The sequence below is a fragment of the Lipophrys pholis genome, assembly GCF_963383615.2.
Source record: "Lipophrys pholis genome assembly, chromosome: 14".
Lineage (NCBI taxonomy): Eukaryota > Metazoa > Chordata > Actinopteri > Blenniiformes > Blenniidae > Lipophrys > Lipophrys pholis.
This window is the reverse complement of record NC_137633.1, coordinates 21,720,490-21,740,712: the sequence shown is the minus strand read 5'-3', so window position 1 is coordinate 21,740,712 and position 20,223 is coordinate 21,720,490. Positions and strand designations below refer to the sequence as shown.

Sequence of the window (20,223 nt, the reverse complement as noted above, 5' to 3'; positions counted from 1 at the left end):
AAAAAGGGAAATTGGCTCTTATAATTATATAGAGAGGGGAATACTTTAACTCCCTGGAATATCAACTTCCTGAAATAATGGAACTGCAACCCCCCCCCCAACCACCACCACCACCCCCATCCGCCTCCATCAGGGTTAGCGTGTCTGTCTGCCTGTTTCCTGTGACGGATCCATTTTCAACAGTTTGTGGAGCTGCAGCGGCTGCGGTTGATTGCGCGCTGGTTGGGTGGCCTGCGTGAATCTCCCGCTGGCTGCCACACACTTCTGCTCTTCTGGGAGCTCCCAGTGGCTTTTGCTTCTGTTCTGGGGTTGTTGTAAGTACCTGTGTGTGACTGGTCGTATCGGAACACTGAGCAGAGGGTCGATCATGAGCGGCTCCAATGGATAATAACTGGGGATCCGTCGACGCCACGTTTCGAGTGAAAACGCATCGTTTTTGTGTTTTCGCTCCAGAAAAATGTGGCGTTTACGTGGCAATGTGTTGAAAAAGATGTCTGTACAGGGAAATGGCGGAAATGCTAAAAATGTAGTGCTCCTGTTGGGCCAGTAGTAGGTGATGTTGTTTGGTTTTGTAATAAAAGCACACCCAACAATTCGCTGTCAACATTAACAATGGAGGTATACAGACACTCGGCCATGAGACCGCCATTGTTGTTATTGTCAATGTAATGAGCATGTGCAGAACTATTTACTAGTCGTGGTGTGCGTGCACAGTAGCAGCATTGTCATCGACACGGAGACGGAGACAGAACCCGAGTGTTTTCAGAAAGTTGCGTGTTCCCGTTTCCATGGAGACGGAGTCAAGAGTGTTTTTCAAATGGTTTTGTTTTCAGTTGCTCAGAGCACCATTGCGTAAACGGACACCCAAAATGCTACAGATATTTTGCATTTTCACTTGACAACATCATGTAAATGAGGCCTTAATGCACTGTGAGTAATATAAGCACTGCATATCCGTCATCCATAACAGTAGAACCGCTGACGGTGGACGGCACTTATCATGGCAACGACTGAGCAAGTCGTTACCATTATCTTGGTAACTGGGTCAGAATAAAACCACAACTGCAGCTGTTGTGGGGGGTTCCCAGTCTGCAGCTACCAATAATGGACCAAGGAAGGAGAAAGTGTGATTTAGTGACAAGGCTCATTGATGTTCTTGCAGAGGTCTAGCGGAGTCCAGTCCTGGTAGGATGAGGCTGTTTTGACATACGAGGCAGGTAGCCCTAATGTTATGGCTCATTGGTGTATGTGCATTAGCATGCTGGGTTTTCTGCTGCTGCCTTAATAAGTAGACTTACACAGGTGAAGTATGACTTGACAAACAAAAGAATCACAGAGTTCAGTGAGTATTTAATTCATTGATCCTTTACCTTTTTGAAAATCAAAACAGAAAGTTACACAGATATTGGTGACTCAACGATCAGAGATATCAATGTACACCATTGCCAAATGATATATTTCACACCATAAATACTCGTAGCACAGAAGCAGGAAATCAGTGACCTGCCCCCGTTTGCAATTTGTCATCGAGGGACCAATTCTGACACACTGATGTTCATATAAACACATACCCGCTTAGGAACCAGGATGAAGGGGCGGGGCTTGCACCCGCCGATGGCCAAGTCATGTGGTCAACGTGAAGCATGCTTTACCTTTACAAAGAATCATGACAGGAGAAAAACCGTAACTACAATTACAAATATTTTGGCAGGAGCACTGAGGGAGAGAAACAGTTCCTGATAAAAACATGGACGGCTCAGGTACGCCACCGACGTGAGGATGATATAGAGCAGAGAGTTGAATTAGAGAAGTATCGACAATATGATAATGAGGTAGTAGTCAGCAGGGCGCTGCATACTTTATTTTCAATGGTATTTCGGCAACCTACTGTATTGATGCTGATATATTTACACACATTAGAGATAGCCTGTAAGACACGCCGTTTTGGACTTAACACAGTGTCGTATTGCAAGGTGGGCGAAAAAGAAGAGAATCCAAAAAATGATTGTGATTCTTATGGCTGATCATCTCGGGATGCTACAAAAGTCTCATTGTAAAGACGTTCTGCAAAAAGTTTCCGCTTGTACTGCACTTTTATTGGAACGAGCACAAAAGTCTTTCATCAGCAGAACAAATCAAACATAGTTGTGATACACAGGATACATGATTCTGATTGGAGGGTTTTAGAATATGTCACTTATTAGCATACAAATTCTCCCAAATCCAAGTAAAAGCATGCTTTCAGCATGTTTCAGTCAGAATTGGTCCCTGTTGTATTGCACAACAGTAAAACAACTCGTTATAACTGCAGAGCTTGCTAAGTGGATAGCGGCTACGTTAGGTTGGGGATCGGTTGGATGAATGGGAGCTTTAGCGGACAGCCGTCCTCCGTGCTGCGGCCAGGCACGCTGCTTTGTGAGAAGGTATGCTGACCGCTGGATCAGTGCTGGCCATCGATATCACGAGCATGGCGGCAACTCTACCCTCCTGCAATGTCAGGGATTCCTTTGATCGCGGTATCACACTGTTGTGACAGTGCTGCAAATTTATCACATCACATAAAATCCTTCAGCGGTGGAAGCATTCCTCCCCAACACCTTCTCTCTCTCTCTCTCTCTCTCTCTCTCTGACTCTCTCGCATGGCGAGCAGCGTAACTGACCTGTAGCTAAACACAGGGAGAAGCGAGGGAGAGATCTTCCTCCCACCAGGGATCACGCCTTGTACTGACACGACGTTGAGTCGCTGATACCCCTCGGAGCATGCTGACACTTAGTTTCTTGCATAGCTATTCACATGTGCACGCCGGGGCATCCCGAGCTGCCCGCCTCCTGTCCGGTGGGACGAGTGTTACTCTGCACTGGCCGCTGTGTCAACATGAGGTCAAGAAGTGTTCCACGTGTCTACTGTACTCCTGGCGCGAGGCTGCGCAGACAACAAACCTCCCGCTGGGTTAAAAATAAACCCAGTGTGAAGTGCCACCACTTCGGCTCTGCACCTGCCATTTACCTCCGTTTGGGCGAAGCCCCATGAATGCAGGCGCAGCTATTAAAAGATGGGAGGTGTCTAAAATTGTGCGAGCAGATGCTGGGCACCTTGCTCGCTGTGTGTGGGACGGCGCTGCCACCGGCTTAAAGGCGCCCAAAATAGAGTGGTTGACATATGGGCCTGTGATTGTTTGAGCGTGGAATCTCCTGGACTTCTGCCACTCGGCATAAATCCTCTGATGCTGCCTCACCAAACCTGCTGATTATCTCTCACCAAGTCTGGATCAGGTCCTCTGCAATTTCCAAAAAGCTTAAATAAAACCTAACCTGAGGTTGACTGGGTCGTATGAACAGCGCCAACACAAATACAGCAGCGGCGTGAGGCGGCGCGTCTCGCTGGTGGGACGGAGATACTCGCAGGCCTTTTCAGCTACAGCAGCACGGAAAAGCATGTGAAGGATGGGAAGGTGAGCCCGGCTCTCCAGCAGCTCCGTTTATTGCTGAGTTACTACGGAATAGGAAGATGGACTATTGTACCTGCCTATGCTAGTTTGGTTAAACATGGGACGAGCGAGTCTTCCAGTCTGAGATCACACGGCTTACTGCTCTGGAGAGGTATATCCAAGGACATTTAAATTGATGAGTTCACATTTAGGTAACATTAGTTCTTTTTTCTTTTTTTTTTCTTTTCCCTCAGAAGAACAAGAGAAAGAATGGCCACCAAGTTCACCAGACTTTGAACTGTACACTCAGTCTTCCAAATAATAAATATTTACATGTCCTGGTCAAGTCCACGCAAAAAACACAACTGTGAGACGAGTCTGTTTATGGTTGTTGACACTTCCGCTGTCTTTTTTTTTTTTTTTTGAGGAACTTTAAGTTTTCTGAAAAAAGGGATTTTTCTTCTTCTTGTTTCAAGACCGGTGGCAACTACTTTTTCTGAAGATGCCGATCGGCAGAAGAATCCTTCTTCATATACAGCATGACCACTGACAATTAATAAAAACCAAAAAAATTATTACTGTACATAGTATTTCTTATATATTTTAAATTAATCTGCATCATTTTTATATTTATACTAATAACCAAATTTTGCATTTCTTCTTTTTTATTTCGTGTCCCGGGGCTCCAGGAGGAGGAGGAGGAGGAGGAGGAGGAGGAGGAGTGAGAGCGGTCCGTTCTCTGTCCTGCACTCTTGGCGGGCGTCTCCCTCTCCTGAGAACCCTCCGCCGGGGTTCATTATCGCAGCCCTCCCTTCGGCGTCGGCCCCCCTCCCATCACACCTTGGCCTCCAGCATCTCCAGGAAGAGTTTGTGCATGGGCACCTTCCCCTGCACCTTGATGCTGTAAAAGTGCTGCACGGCCTTGGTGGCCGTCTGCCTCAGCAGCGGCAGCGTCATGAGCAGTTTGCCGGCCCGCCGCGGGTCCTCCTGGTGCTGGCTGCTCTCGAAGTCCTGCAGGGCCTCGTGCAGAGCGTCCTGGAGCTTCTGGACCGCCTCCATGTCCTCTATGTGCATGGAGTCTGGAGGGAGGGAGCAGAGAGACCAGCATGAGCACCAAGGCATTCACTAAATTAGAAAGAGCTGAGAGAAAAGAAAAGGAGCAACAGCGAGCAAAAAGCAAGAATGAGGAGAGTTAGGTATGGAGTCGAAAGACTGAAAAAGACTAAATAACAAAAACAGTATAGAAGAAACCGAGAAATAAAAAGAACAGTTAGGAACGTAAGATATAAGACAAAAAACATTGAAGGACAGAAGAAAGAAGAGTTGATGAAAGGGAAACAGTAAGAAATAAAGACAAAAAGAAAGAAAACAGCAGCAACAAAAAGCAAAAAAGTAAAAAATAGAAAAAGATTTTTTTTTTTAAAAACAGACAAAAACATAAACGAGAAAGAAATCTGAAAAGAAAGAAACAACAAGAAATAAAAGAGAACAGAGTTAGAAGGAATGTAATATTGTTAAAGAGAACGAGAAAAATAGAAAGAGATGGAAAAAAACATTACGAAGGAAAGAAATAATGAAAGGAAAACGGCAAAAAAGAGAAAGGACAGAGTGAAGAGTGAGATGGAAAGGAACAGTGGAAAAGTAAGAAAAAGATAGAAAAACAGATAAAACATTATGTAGGAGAAAGAAAGAAAGAAAGAAAGAAAGAAAGAAAGAAAGAAAGAGTCGAGAGGTAAACGGAGAGGAGACAAAAGGTTCCTCTAAAACCAAATTAAATGCTATGATTGATCTTTACGGCTCCGTCTGTAGCAGTAAGGTAAGAAGCACATTATCAGTATAACTCACAGCCTGACAAGATAAAGAATAGATCATAAAAAGTAGAGAAAAAAAAAAAAAACACAACAACATCTGCTTTATTTTCTTTATATATTTATCCTGTGATGTGCTGGGCGGGGTTTTCATATGGCCCCTGACCAGCGGGACTGAAAATCAATGTTATCCTGCGCTAACAATGGCATGAATAGCACCCAATCTCTGCTGAGTGAGTACACATTAAACACCTCGCTGTTCCAGAGGACAGATTGTTTTCAAACCCCCCCCCCCCAAAAAAAAGGAAAAACACAGAGAATAAAAGGAGGTCCATTAGAGAATTGGACACCATAAAGAAGCTGGAAGTGAGGACAATGCTTCGGTTCAATTAATTTCCCTCCTTGTGACAGAGACCGTGGACGGGAAGACAAAACGCTAATTTCACAGCGAGCAGCGGGAACAGACGGTTCGCAGAAATATTAAGAAAAAGCTGCGAGTTTTAGTTTAACCAGGGAGGAGATCTGAAGGAGTCTCATCTCCATGTTTCTCACAATGATTGTAATTATTATACATTTGATGAAAGATTTTATTTACTGAGGCCTGTCAGGACACTGAAGGTCACTTCACCTCTAAAACACAGCAAACAGAGGAATCAGATCAAATACTGTGAATAAGTCATTTGAAAGGATTTGATTGATTATAGAGACTCCATAGTGCCGAGGCTGTTGGGAGGAGGAGGGCTGCTCATGGAGACTGGAGGTGTCATCGGTCAGGGAGCTCAACTCAAGCTACTGCATAACAAAATGACATAAATCACATCATAGAAACTCCAAAATCACAAACAGCATGTACTGCTGGAGAAAAGTTCCCCCCACTGTCTCAGGAATGTCACACAATAAAAGCTTTTGTTGTTGGGCTGCACATACAATAGGAGGTAGGGCGCTTGAGATCAGGGCAACGTGTAATGATGCCGTGGAGTATCGTGATTTGAGATATGACTTGAGAACGATAAAGACTTCAATAGACGGTGACGGGTTCTTCTGCTTTTGTTTTTCTACTGCAACCAATTTTATCCAGGTACAAGATTCTTAAAAAAAAAAAATTAATCATCTCCCACTAATAGTTTGGGGACTTTTTGGCCACTTCCTGTGATGACGAGCTTCTGACTTGAGGCTTGTTGGTACCAAGTATGAATGTGATCTGTTAGTCCAAAGTGAAAAGGAGCCATCTGATTGGCCAAATATGTCGGCATTCCTATTCTTATTCTTATGTAAGCATGTTTAACGTGACCACGTTCCTGATAGGGCGCATTATTAGAAGACATGCCAGTTCACCATCTGACATGTGGTACTTGTGGTTTCACACTGTGAACTACTTCATCATTGGATTAGTTTTTATTATGTTTACATTTCATTACATTCTAAAAGTTAGTTTAAATCAAGTAAAGCATATCTTGTGCGGGACCGTATGACGTGTGTTCCTACTGAATTTCGGAGCCTGCTCAGTATTTTCTGCCGGGAACAACAGGAACCGTGTTCCTTCCCGTCCAGTTTTAGAGCAGCAGTGTGCAGTTTCAGTCTGGCTCCCCTCCGGTGTTCCTCACTCCGATAACGTTTCGCTACACCGCCACCGGTTTTCACTGATCCTACTGTACATCATGTTACCACACTCCCCTCTCGTTCTCGCCTTTTCCTGCCTGCGTTTCCACCTCCTCCCTCTCTCTCCCTCTCTCGCTCCCTCTCTCCCTCTCAGGGACAGTCTGGGGTCGTGCATCCTCTCACTGGTTAACTGGCATCTGGCACTCCAGAGGCAGCATGTCATTGGCTGCCTGACTCGTCTCACCTTGGCGCTGCATATTTTACCACGCGGGACAATAAAAGGCAAAACAGATTTCAGGCTTCGCCCCAAATTCATTGACTGGAACAACTGTATTCCCAAGACCTTGAGACATTTCTCACCCTGACGGTTTTCAAATCCACAGTGGTAAAATGAAGTAGGTCGTTTTGTAAAGTGAACGTCGGTGGGAGGAGGAGGCGGAGGAGGGGGGGGATGTGAGAACAAAAGGCAAAAAAATTAAAAGAAAAAAGTCGGTAGAGGATGTGCTGTGACATAATTATCTCTAGTTCTTTTCACAGAGGCGTTCAAACACTAACAAGCGGCACTTTTAGACATCCAACCAACATTTGGTTCCATTTTTCACACATGAAGCCTGAATGGAACTGAACTGGGCTTTAATCTGTTCTTTTTTTTTTTTTTTTTTTTTTTGCAGCGAGGGGGAATAATGGGGAGAAAATAAAAAGAGAAATGGAGACATCTCAACAGATGGGAAGGAAAAGAGGGCAGGAGACAGGCAGCGTGCAGCCACTGGAGGAGGGGCAGAGCAAAAAAAAAAAAAACAACAACTTTGAAGAAACAATTTCCTCGCAATCCATCAGTGAGCCCACGTCGATCCGATTGATAAACTGCTAATTACAAAATCAATCGCTATGAATTTTCACAGCTGTCAGGCAGAGGGGCTCCCGGGAGAGTGATCTCCCTGAGACCTTGTTCTAACGTTCGGACACCCTCCTCCTCCTCCTCCTCCTCCTGATCCTCCTCTTCCTCCTAATCCTGCTCCTCCTCCTCTTTCTCCTCATCCCCCCAACCCCCTCCTCCTGCCTCCTCATCTTCATCCTCCTCCTCCTTATCCTGCTCCTCCTCCTCCTCATTTTTCTTTTTCTCCTACTCCTCCTGCTCCTCCTGCTCCTCCTCTTCCTCCTCTTCCTCCACATTTTCATCCTCCTCCTTCTCCTCCTCCTCTCCCCCCTTCCTCCTCCTCCCCCCTCACCCCCTCCCCGACTCATCCTCGTCTGCCTGCTCCTCCTCCAAATCCTGCTTCTCCTCTTCCACCACATGTTCATCCTCCTCCTTCTCCTCACTCCCCCTTTCTCCTCCTCCTCCTCCTCCTCCTCCTCCTCCTCCTCCTCCTCCTCACCTCACCGCCCCACCAAAGCTCTGTTGCCTGAAAGCAAAGTCCCCACATCAGCATTTTCATTTTTCAGGCCGGGACCAAACAAGCGAAAGCGGCCGGCTGACCCGGCGCACATTGATCAGAGCGGGACGGCTCCTGCCTCCTCAAAAGGCGCCTGTCAATAGTGGCGTGCCGCGTTCGCATCGGAACAAACGAGGCCTATCACTCCCTGATACTCATTCCATTCGACTTAACACATTTTATTGACAGCCCCTGTGCTCCTAATGAAATGCTAAATTTATCTCCCGTGGCTGGCGTGCCCTGCAGCGACTGTTATGGAGATGGAGGGAGAGCAGGGGGAGCGCCGGAGAAATACCACAACACGGAAGGTGTTCAATTAAAAAAGCTCCCTCCTCTATAACTCTTCCTCTCTCAAACACTGGCCTTATCCGCTCTCCATCTTTCCATCCAACGCTCCAAACTAAAGGTTACACTGGAAAAACTCCCGAAACACGAGGAAATGTCATTTCGGCGAGAGTGATAGATAAAACCCAGGTCCTGGATATTACACTGGCTGGTTTACATTTCTCAAACATCCCGGCAGGACACTGCCAAATGTCCAGAGAGAGAAACATGTCAGTTATGTTCTCTTAAATATTGTAATTTGACACTTTAAAACACATTAGTTTGTTTGTGTTCTTGCATTGGCTTTATGTTGACTGTAGATTTCCTTCTGGGAATACATTTATTTGATCTAATTTAACAAGGATTTTATTTAAATTAACAAGACTGAAAGGAAGGAAATAGGTCATTCTTAAACTATATATATATATACACACACACACACACACACACACACACACACACACACACACACACACACACACACACACACACACACACACACACACACACACACACACACACACACATATATAATTCAGTTAGAGGGACTTTTTGATGGTTTAGTTTAATCAGTCATGGTTTTAATAATAATTGTCTGTGATTGTTTTGAGTATTTGATTGTTTAAAATAATAAAAAAAACTAAGTGAAGGAACATTTGATATTTAAAAAGCAGCTGTTTAGAATGAAACAACAAATAGAACAAAAAATCCAATAAGACTACAATAAACTATAAATTACAAAAAATGAAAAAACTACTAAAGAGTTGTTTTTCTTTTAAAAACATACTGATCCTTACTTATACATAGAAAGACTCATATTTCAAGAGCATACAATCAGACAGCTACAAAGTTTTCATGTCAGTCTTCATGTGAGCTCAGCACAAAGTTGATTTAGAAAATAAAAGCAGCGCGTGTCGCGTCTTAAAGACGACCCACCTGAGTTGGCGAGAGCGATGGCTTTCAAGGTGACAAACTCCTCCTTCTCCACTTTGAGCTTCTTGTATTTGCGGACCAGCTGCAGGATGGAGACGTAAAGGTCGAGCAGGCCCGTCAGCCGTGAGTGCTCCTCGTCCATGATGTAGTCCTCGGCGTACACCAGCTCGTCCTCGTACGGCAGCGAGCGGAACACGATGCTGAGGATGAGGATCTCCATCCAGGCGCTCTGCAGTAAACTCATCTGGTCTCCCAGGGACAGGGTGGAGAAACCTGCAGGGACACACAAGGGCTTTGTGTGAAGATGGAAACGTGAAGATTCAGAAGGAGAGACACTCGTCTTCCTCCAAAACGTCAAAATAAAAGAAAGCATGTCAACCCAAGACGAGAAGCGTGTGATCTCGGAGTTGATCAGTAAAACAAACATGATTTGTGGAGCCTTGGCGGCCGGCAGAACATACTGAAGCACATGTGAGCGAGTGGTGTTTAATTTTAAATGCACGGTGGAAGGTCCTCTTTGAAGCTGGTGTCAGAGCCCTTGAGCAGGCTTTACTGTAAGTGAGGACAGTAAATCGGTGCAAAGGTCCGGGAGACACAAAGCCATGTGGTTACCCCCTTGTATCCTGTCACTCTTCTATCGGTGTGCGGGAGATTAGCACCCAGGCACATTCTCATTGGAGGGGTGGAGGACATGTCATGTAACAGGAGGAGGTGATGAGGGGACACACACACACACACACACACACACACACACACACACACACACACACACACACACACACACACACACACACACACACACACACACACACACACACACACAAACACACAAACACACACGGAAGTGACACACAAACATGCGTCAAGCAGGAAAACAAACAGACGTGTGCACACGCAGATCACGACATCTATATGCATGCACATAAATCCATACGCATAAAAGTGCACAACGCCGGGGTCGCATGGTTCAAGCCCAGCGTGCAGACCAGCTTAAACCTGAGGCCTTCCTCCTCCTCCTCCTCCTCCACCATGAAATTGGCATCAGACCACTGTCATCCCCACTCCAACACCTCTACATGTGCTCAGAATAGCATGTTAAATAAAACAAACCCACAGATCCTCCAAAGATGAGCTGTGAGAAATTCAAACAAATTAAAAAGGGTAAAGCTGAAAAAAAAAAAAACAGGGAGAGAGAGGCAGGCAGACAGATAGCCATCTCATCCTTTTTCTCTCCATACTCCCCTTTCGCTGTCAATAAACTGCATGTGCCCCCCCATCTCCCACTGTCCCTCCCCCTGCACCAGCGTTCCTGCAGGCGACTCATTCTGACAGCATATTAGGCTCTTCAGCTCCGCCCCTGATTAATATGATTGCTTTCACGAGTCCTGCTGTTGCCACACTCCCTGCCATTGTGTGATTAAGAGTCGATAGATTACAGTATTGACCAGGCCGCTCGCCACACCAACAACCCACGTTTCCTCTTAAATATAAATGATCTTACGAGGGCGCAGCCATGAGCCTGATGTTTATCTCCTGCTGCCAGGACGCCACACACACACACACACACACACACACACACACACACACACACACACACACACACACACACACACACACACACACACACACACACACACACACACACACACACACACACACACACACACACACACACACACACACACACACACACACACCAAGAATCCGACACATACTGAGGAAGCGTGCAGGAGTGTGGAAAAGAAACAGGACGAAGGTGGAGAGACAGGCCGGGGAGAAAAGACGAGCCAGGGAGAGTAGCACCCCAGTGTTCAATTTCCCTTATCGTGGTGATGACCACTGCAGGGGAAGAGCTGCAGGATACATTAATTAACAGATTGTGATCAGAATGTGAGGGCCTTCACATTTTGAAGGGGAATCAATAGTCAGTAGAATAGAGTGCGAGCTGAAAGGTGCCGCAGCGCGGCCGGACCGGTCAGAGGTCTGAAGAGCCCAAATTAGAGCCGACAAAGCAAACTGCCGAAAGCACTCAAAACACTTGACTATTATCAGCGGAGGCAATAAGCCATATTTTAAAGAGGCCTGTGCCATTACTCATACCCAGATGGCATCCTCAAATCTCCTGTTGTGTTATTTCCTTGTCTGCATACGTGGCCATTATGTTGGACAGAATGTGGACTGGCCGGAGAGGAATTGTCATGCAAGCGTGGACGTGGTCTTGATTGCTGCATCATGTTGGCATCACAATCACAGGCGAGGCTTTGTGTAGCCTTTTAATGCCAAGGAGGACTGAAGCGGAACTAAAACGCTGCTCCCAATATGACAGCTCGTGTGAAGGCCTTGTTCAGGGCTTGTTGAAGTGGCTTTAGAGTTGCTCTAATACAACAGACACCTCTCAGCCATATGCACACATGCAGCCCAGCAGCCTACAATTACCTTTGACGCTAAAAGTCCTTGAATTTAATCCAGTGTTGTGAGATGGAGAGGTAGTGTTTTTCCCCTGCTCCATCCCCTCTCTTCAGGGCCTAAATTATCGCTCCAAATGGGATCTCGTGTCGTTGCCTCGCCTTTTTCCACTCAATTTAATCGAGTAATGAAGTGACTTCCCGACTCCGCAGGTCACACGGCGCTCCGGCCGCCGCACTCTGAAGGTGGCCCGGTTAAGTGCCGTCGGAGTGGGTGATTTCCTCTAATGAAATATCAATATTTACATCTTCATTTCCAGCCCACTGCCTTGGCGGGGTTTGACCAAACATGACACAATATTGACCAAATCAGAGAGGCCTGTCTGTGTGCTTGAAGGGCCTCTTCCACTCCACTGCCGGGTGAACAGGCACATTTCTGCCTCAAAGTCTCTGCAGCAGCAATGCAGGAGAAAGAAGAAAAAAAATAACAGTGCAGCTTTTGAGTTTTTCTTTGTTCACTTTGATTTGAACATTCTGCTTGAAAAGTGATCACACGTTTATCCTTCACGTCTAAATTCATATCCAGCAAACCAGACACGGACATGCAGCTCAAAGCAAACAAAGGAATAAATACAGACTACCTAATGCACAAACTGTATCTGCACACCATCATTAACAGCTCAAGGGGTGAAAACATGACCACGAAAGAAGCCAAAACCATCATCTCTGCCTTTATCTCCCCAAAACCCCTTCGCTGTGGGCAGGAGGGGGCAGCCCAGACCCACAGACGGCTGCTTGAAGCCCCTCGCAGAGATTAATCAGAGCTCTGTTTCATCTGCCAGAGCACAGGACAGTCCAAAATGAAATGCTGGAGATTTCTGTTGAGCCGGAGTTCATATTCTATTAATTTATTATTGTTTCCCTCTCCCCGAGGGCCATTAGCGCGGGTAATAAAAAGAGATGTAATTACGAGGCACGGTGGCCCCCTCCAGCTGCAGCCCCCTCGTAACTCACCCTCAATCAGACAACAGAGCAGACAGAGGGAGGGAGATGGCAAGAGGGAGAGAGAGAGGGAGAGAAATGGGGGATAAAAGAGAGGAGAAGATATGGACCAGAGAGGAGGGAGATAAGGAAGAGAGAAAGAGAGAGAGAGAGAGAGAGAGAGAGAGAGAGAGAGAGAGAGAGAGAGAGAGAGAGCAAAAGGGGACCAAAGCATGAGGGGAAAGGAAGAGGGAGATAGAAAGAGGAAAGAGAGTAATTCTGGCTGGACAGGGGCTGATCTATCATGGCCAGCTATCAGAAGGACAAGCAGGCCCTGAAGACTTCTGCCCAGCGGCAATCTCACCTCAGCCAAGTCAAGTGCTCTCCGGGCTGCAGTTGGAGTAAAACTGCCCCTAACAGGACCCCAGAGGTTCACCACGTCTTTCTTTTTCCCTTTTTATATAACCTCAAACTGAGCTGAATGATCATGCTGCTATACGCTTCTGATATATCAAAGATGGTTTCGCTTTTTTTAAATTTAGATTTAAAGGGGAGAGGACAAAGGAAAATGTATGCACCTTTGATTTGTATAGACTCTTCTGATCTGGAGGCACACAATGCACAACCCTTGTGTGTGTGTGTGTGTGTGTGTGTGTGTGTGTGTGTGTGTGTGTGTGTGTGTGTGTGTGTGTGTGTGTGTGTAGCTGCCGACCGTGATTCTTCCTGAATTTACATGACAGCGTCAGGAGGATCTAATCAATAGCAGCTTGGTAATAAATTGCTGCGCTTGACATGAATAATTTGACCTGCAATCCAGCCACATGTACAACACAAACGGCTCAGCTTGCTGCAAGTCTTCCCCGGACACCTACTTGATGCCACGGAGGCCGTTTTTATACGGCGCAAAAATCGTGTCAATACAAATTAAATGTGAAAAAGCCACTGAAGGCTGGACATTAATCGCTCTGGCGCTCTCTTTCAGGATAGTCAGCTATCTGCCTTCTTTGGACACGATAACCAGCCCATTATCCCGTCGTAAGTAGCTCTGGAATAGGCGATTTGACCAGTAGCCAGCGTGAATGTTACTCGGTTGAAGAGCGTTAAATACTGTAATCCCCTTGTTTTAATCTGAACCCGGTGACCTCCTGACCCAAGTCTCTAGTCCTCAGAATCCCACCACTTTACATATCGCTGTTTAGCCCTGAAGACGGGGACGAATCAGGCTTTAATCATTCCCATAATTACACATAATTCATCCCTGCTGCCATTAGGAAACATTGCTTAATGAGGGATGGCGCTTTGCTGACTTTCACTTAAAGGCACATCAGCATAAAGGATTTCTCATTCTACATAAAACACAACCCGACTCCGCCGCACGTGCTTTCAGTTTGGATCCTCCTCGCTTTCGAAGAGATTCGCAGGTAATTGTAATGCTGGATGTACCTGCTCATGTGTCACAATAACTAAACAAGACCCTCCCCCCAACCTGCATGGCAGATGTCTCCATCCTGGCCCCCACACTCCCGCCTGCCTGTCTGCCTCTGATATACCCCCGTCTCAATCTCCCTGCAGCTTTCCCGCCTTCCTCCTGCTCTCCCGCCCGGGTTCAGGCCTCAGCATCCACCTGATTGCTCAATCTATCTTTATCTCCTGTGTTGAAGCCTACGTCAGAGGGTAAATTGAATATACTAAGAGCTGTCTGTTGGTGTCTATATTTAATAAAGTGCACTGATGAGGTGCTGATTTATTGCCGGGCAGTATTCACACTCTATTACAAGGAGATTACGCAGCTTGAGTGGGATCAGGCTGGCAACACAGTAAGTAGATTTCACAATTTAATGGCAAAGAGAAAACAGGAGCCCGGAGGGGGCTGGAGGGGGGTGGGGTGGAGTGAAGGGGGGGCGGTGATTATGGTGGTGGGCTGAGCTGACACAAACACGACAACATACAAGAGGCGTGATCTCTTTTCAACATCGCTGCCTCCATGCTAACAACCAACACGCCAGGCACTTGTCTGTCAAATCCAGAGCTGATGAGCGGGAATCCAATAAAGAGCAGATGATGAATATTCCCAAAACACCAGTGATGAATAGAAACATGCAAACAAGCTGGATTCATTAGGTTCTCATGGTCTGAATCTAATCCAGGAGAATGGCGCAATGTACGATGTCAAGCGTCAGGAAATGACTTATTAGATCAAACCAAAAATGAGATAAACACAAGCCCGAGATGCTCAAAGCCTCAAATACTTAAAATTATAGGAGTAACATGCCAGAGCAAAAATACGTTTTACTGCGAAGGCGCTCTGTCAATATTTGCCCGGGCCTTTAGCCTTGGGAGAATTCCCCTCTGAAAACACTCGAGAAGTTCAAGAGGAGCTGGCAAACACCAAACAAGCTGCGCCTCTTGTATAAATCACATGCACGGCACTTTTTACATGTGAGCGCATAACATTCCCACTGCTGGTGGTGAGGGATGTGGGAGGCACACGGGTCACACTCATCCCGCTCCCCCCACTCATGGAGAAGACGGAGGTGTCGAGGCGGTAAACAGAGTCCCTCCGTCAGCCTCTCGGACGGAGTAAAACGCAGCTTTGCATGATGGGAGGAGGTCAGAAGGGGGTGGACGCTGGACTGCTATGTGTGTCAAAGGTTGTTCGCACCTTAGGAGCAACATGCCATCTGTCAGTATCCCCCTAACACTGTTTCTAATGACCCTGCACGCCCCCGGCTACAGCCGCGTTCGAACTCTGCTCCACGGTGCTATTTGGAGCGGCGACTCGACTCTGATTATCAATTAATCAAAAGCAGACTGACAACCAGGAGAAAACTGCAGTCTGGCGAAGGCAGAACTATTAAGGGGGTTTTGGTATGTGATACGAGTCTGATTGGATTGATTGAATGTGTTTCTGTTTCAGCTGAAATAACCGAAGAAACTCAGTCACACCTGCAAAGCACTCAGTGTCTGTAAACTGACCTTTCACGGCCGAGATAACAGAGCCGACACTGGACCCCGTAAGGCAAAGATATCGTCTACACTAATGATACAGCTTTGTTATCCTCCAATTGTCCTCCCATTAAAACTCAATGGGGCCACTCTTCTCCACATTATGCTCCTTCTGAAACGTGCTTTCAAATGTTAACCGAGAATAGGAAGAAATTAAAAATCAATTGGGAGAAGGTAAGTGCCAATTTCCGTGACATTTAAATTGTTAGATTTGGACTTCGGCTATTGGCCCATCTGTCAATGGCCCTAATCAATGTGGTCTACTTCATAATGTACTGTTAATCTTTTTAATTCCTTTGCCCAAGGCCACAGAAATCTATCAGAATACAATCAGCACTTTCTCTCCCCTCGTTCTTTTCTTGTCCTGTAGCGGATAAAGGGGGAGAAATATCGTATAAGAGCTGAGCGTGGTAGGACGCCCTGCGGTACTGGTGGTGCATGAAGTGTTAGTGCACGGAGTCTCGCTCAACCAGTGAACCGTCCCTGATCAGGTTCAGCCATGTACAACTCAATTATGCAGCCATTTCATGGCCAGAGGACACCCACTGTCCTAATACAGACACCACCGCAGGGGCGGTGCTGCACAGACCGAGCAGCAGCTCCAGAGGGAGTTCATTCCTCCCTTAAATGGTCATTTAACGTGGAAAAAATAAGTGTGTGATCCTACAATAAAGGAAATAAAAAGAGAGCAAGCATGTCTGAATGTTTATACAAGAGCAGATCAGAATAATCTACTTAAAGTCTCTCATGTTGCAGGTACTGCAAAATGTTCAGTGCAGCAGAGGAATTCCAGGTAGCCGCTCAGTAGTGGAACAGATACTCGGGCTTACTGCTGCAGGTTTTGGGTTAAACGATCATTATCGACACATTTGGAATGACAAGCCCTCTGCTGCAATCTGCGGTGCAAATCCCATTAACATTATGAATCTATCCACTGTACAATACGTATTAGTATAATCTCATTAATGCGGCCAACACCATGACACACAAGATCTGAGTTAGAAAGTACACATAGTAAAATGATGACGCGCAGGAGGATGTGATTTGATAAGGAAGCGCCTGTGTATTAAATTATTTGATTGGGATTTATTAAGTAAAATCAATTCAAGATTTAAACAGTATACACAAGCACAGATATGCACTCTCTTCACAATATCTAAATAAATGTGAGTGTATGATGCTAAAGCCTGCAGTTAGCAGCCAGCCAGTGTGGGAATGTTGTCATTTTCGTGCACCTCTTTGGCGATGCTGTAATTTTTGGGTCACACCGATGAGAGTGTGTTATGGGGTCAGCTGTGATCCAGTCCTGACTAAGCTGCTTGGTTAAACTCTCAGTCTGCTGACCATGCATGGCCTGTGGGGAGTGATCCAAACAGTTTAGACGCGTAAGGGACCGGGGCTGAGGCCAGAGGCTGGGAGCATATCCATCACTAATCTCCTTACTATCAGATCTGTACCTGATTAATACCCTTCCTTCTGAGAAGGACTCTAATACCTTTTCAGTACAAAATGCACCGGCCCGAGGTCAGCGCCAGTCTGCATTACCTGACTGGAATAAAAGGAACCCGAAGCTAGTAATTACATTGAAAATGTGTAATTATTCTTCAAGGTGTGAACATAGTAGCTTGATTAGATATTGAGTGTGTGTTTCTGTGACGGTGTGTAAAACTCTGCTGGTCCGCCCTACAGCGGCGTCGCACACTTCCTGCATGCTGACAGCTGTGAACCTGTCCAAGTTATGCTGATGAGACGAGCGGGTTGTCGCGTCGCCGCTGAGGGACACGTTCATTTAGTCCGGTACCGCTCCACGCCAGCAGCATCGTAATGTCATAAAGTTACAGGGGTCAGGCGCGAGATCAAGGAGAATCTGCCTCGGTTGCAGAAAAAGAGCGGCTAAACAAGGTGTTCTCTGTCAAAATCAGAGGAAAACTCTCGGAGGGAGCAAAATCTCTGCTGACGTGTGGCGCCGTATCCTTAATTCAACAGCCTCTTATGGCCCAACACCTCGTCTATCAGGACGTCTGTGGGGCAAGGAAGAAACATTATGCCCATCAATAATTCAATGATTCAATGTGGGTGCTTGTGTGTTTGTGTGCGTGTGTGTGCGTTCATGTGTGCATATGTGTTTCTCTGTGTGATATGATGTCTTGTTTGACTGGGCAGGTCCCCAACTTTGCTCTAAATCTCCCTGGTGATTACAACATACATTGGCACTGGGAGTGTGTCCCCCTCTCCATTCAATGCAGGGATTTTAAATGCACTCTATTGATTTGCTTTGTGCACAGCTATGTCCATCTCGCACCCCCCGGTCCTCCACACACCCCGAGGCCGTATGAGCCGCTGTCATTAATTATCTACGTGTGCACGCATGCTCATTTTCACAGACCGCGAGTGAGACGGGGGACGGAGGAAAGATGAAAGAGGAAAATAAAATTGTGGTTAACCTTTACATACTCTCAGGGTCAGAATTGACCTGTTTCGACTTTTGACAGCAGTGAAAATAACCTAAATGTAATCCTTTAATCCTGAAATCCCATGACTCTCCCTAAAACCACCCAAAATACAAAAGAAAATTGTAGACGTATTTTATTATTTTATTCTCTTGTCGTCATGCTTTTTTTTTTGTAAAACAGTGCATGCTATTGTATGGCAACAGCTTCTTCATTATACTGAGTGGTGGAAAAGTAAAAACATTTTTAATTTTTATTTGTAATCTACAAAGCATTTATTATCAGATAGGATATTTATATACTGTAGTAATAAATAAATCTGTGACTTGGGTCATCTCAAGGATTAAAATGCTGTAGGCAAAAAAAGAAAAGAAGAGAGGAACTCGAAGCCGATACCTGGGATGTGTTTGGCCCAGCCGATGATGACCACCAGCTCTCGGTCAGCCAGGTCGCACAGTGTGGTCAGAGCCTTGATGTCGCTCTCCGGCATGGTGGGGTCGGGCATAGCGTAGATCTTCTCTGGCTCTGCCACCAACAGGTGAGACACTATCTTTGTGACTGAGAACAGAAGGGAGGGACACGGTGCCAAACAAAGGCAGAGGTCAGGGGTCAAATTACTGCAAAGCTCTGCGATTCACAGCATTGATAAACATGATAACTCGATAGATACCGGAGCGGGGCGGTCTCTTTTGCTTTTCTTTATTCAGTGCACTCATGTAAAAATGTGTTCCTAAACTGTGTTTGGGGAAAATGTGAGACACTTTTGTCCTCGAGCACTTTTTTCATATCGGTCATCTGCTCAGAAACTCATGGTAATTCAGCCCTGACCAGAACAATGCATGGCCCATATATTCCCATCAACCAAGTCTCCGCTGCCCGAACACGGAGGAGACAGGGGAGCGTGAGTCTGGCCTAGAATCGTGCCTCAGTTTTACCTGCTCGCTGGCCTGGCAGAGGCGGGGCGGCGGACGAGGGAGACAATGGGCAAGTGACGGAGCAGTACTCACGAGGCTTTTTGGTGGGAGGAGGGAGCGTCAAGCCCAGGTACGGGTTGTTTTCTGTGTCCAACCTCCGCTTGTACTTCTGTCTGCCCCCTCGCACACGGTCCAGACGAACCCCTGAGGAACAAACGATAGGAGGAGTGTCACATAAAAGTGAAAAACAATCAAATATGAGCCAGAGAAAAGCGACATGAAGAACTCTCCAAGATAAAGTGCAGATTTAGCCATGAACACAGGGAGTCTTAAAGTCCAGAGAGTTGAGGAGTTGATTATCCCCTCTTCAAATCTTTGTCACATTATAAAATATTAATACTAACAAATGTGCAGATCAACAGTCAATTATAAGCATCACTCTTGTTGCTGAGAATACAAATCTGTATGTGCAGTTGCTTCTGTTCCTACATTTCAAAGAATACATGATTAAAATTTATTTCTATTATACCTACAGCAAGTTCAGTGATTTTAATGGATTTATAGAAACACTCTCCAATTATTATAATTTCTTTAATCATGACTTCTTCTCAGATATTAAAGAGAAATAATCCTGCTGGGAAAAGCCGTCCCACTGACCTCAAGTTTAACCCCACCCACTAAGAAAATCACTTCTTTAATGTGCTGTCCGTTAGATTTTTATATAAAATTTAAGTACCATTAGCGTATGATCATGCTGAACCTTATTTTTTCCATCTAGTTTCTCTCTTTTACACTTTTAACAAATTACATTTCTCGAGTATGTTTTAATAAAATGGATATCTGTCCCAAAATTTTTTTTAAATTACCCACAAAAAAAGGACCCCCCCCCCCCAACAACCCCCCCACATTTTTCCTGCTTGGAGTGTATTTCCTTGAAGCTCC

The 20,223-nt window shown here is 45.8% G+C and overlaps 1 protein-coding gene across 3 annotated transcripts in view; it reads right to left on the bottom strand.

Annotated features, from left to right (window-relative positions):
* Positions 1-3,675: 3,675 nt before the first annotated feature.
* esrrb (estrogen-related receptor beta) overlaps positions 3,676-20,223 on the bottom strand; it is a 44,968-nt gene continuing 28,420 nt past the window's right edge. For all 3 annotated transcript variants that reach the window (XM_080480957.1, XM_080480955.1, XM_080480956.1), the window contains 4 exons: positions 19,375-19,485; positions 18,764-18,925; positions 9,529-9,798; positions 3,676-4,507 (listed from right to left, as the gene is read on the bottom strand). In XM_080480957.1, coding sequence (XP_080337083.1) covers positions 4,263-4,507; positions 9,529-9,798; positions 18,764-18,925; positions 19,375-19,485 — 788 coding nt within the window. In that variant the 3' untranslated portion in view covers positions 3,676-4,262. The remainder of the gene's footprint in view (positions 4,508-9,528; positions 9,799-18,763; positions 18,926-19,374; positions 19,486-20,223) is intronic.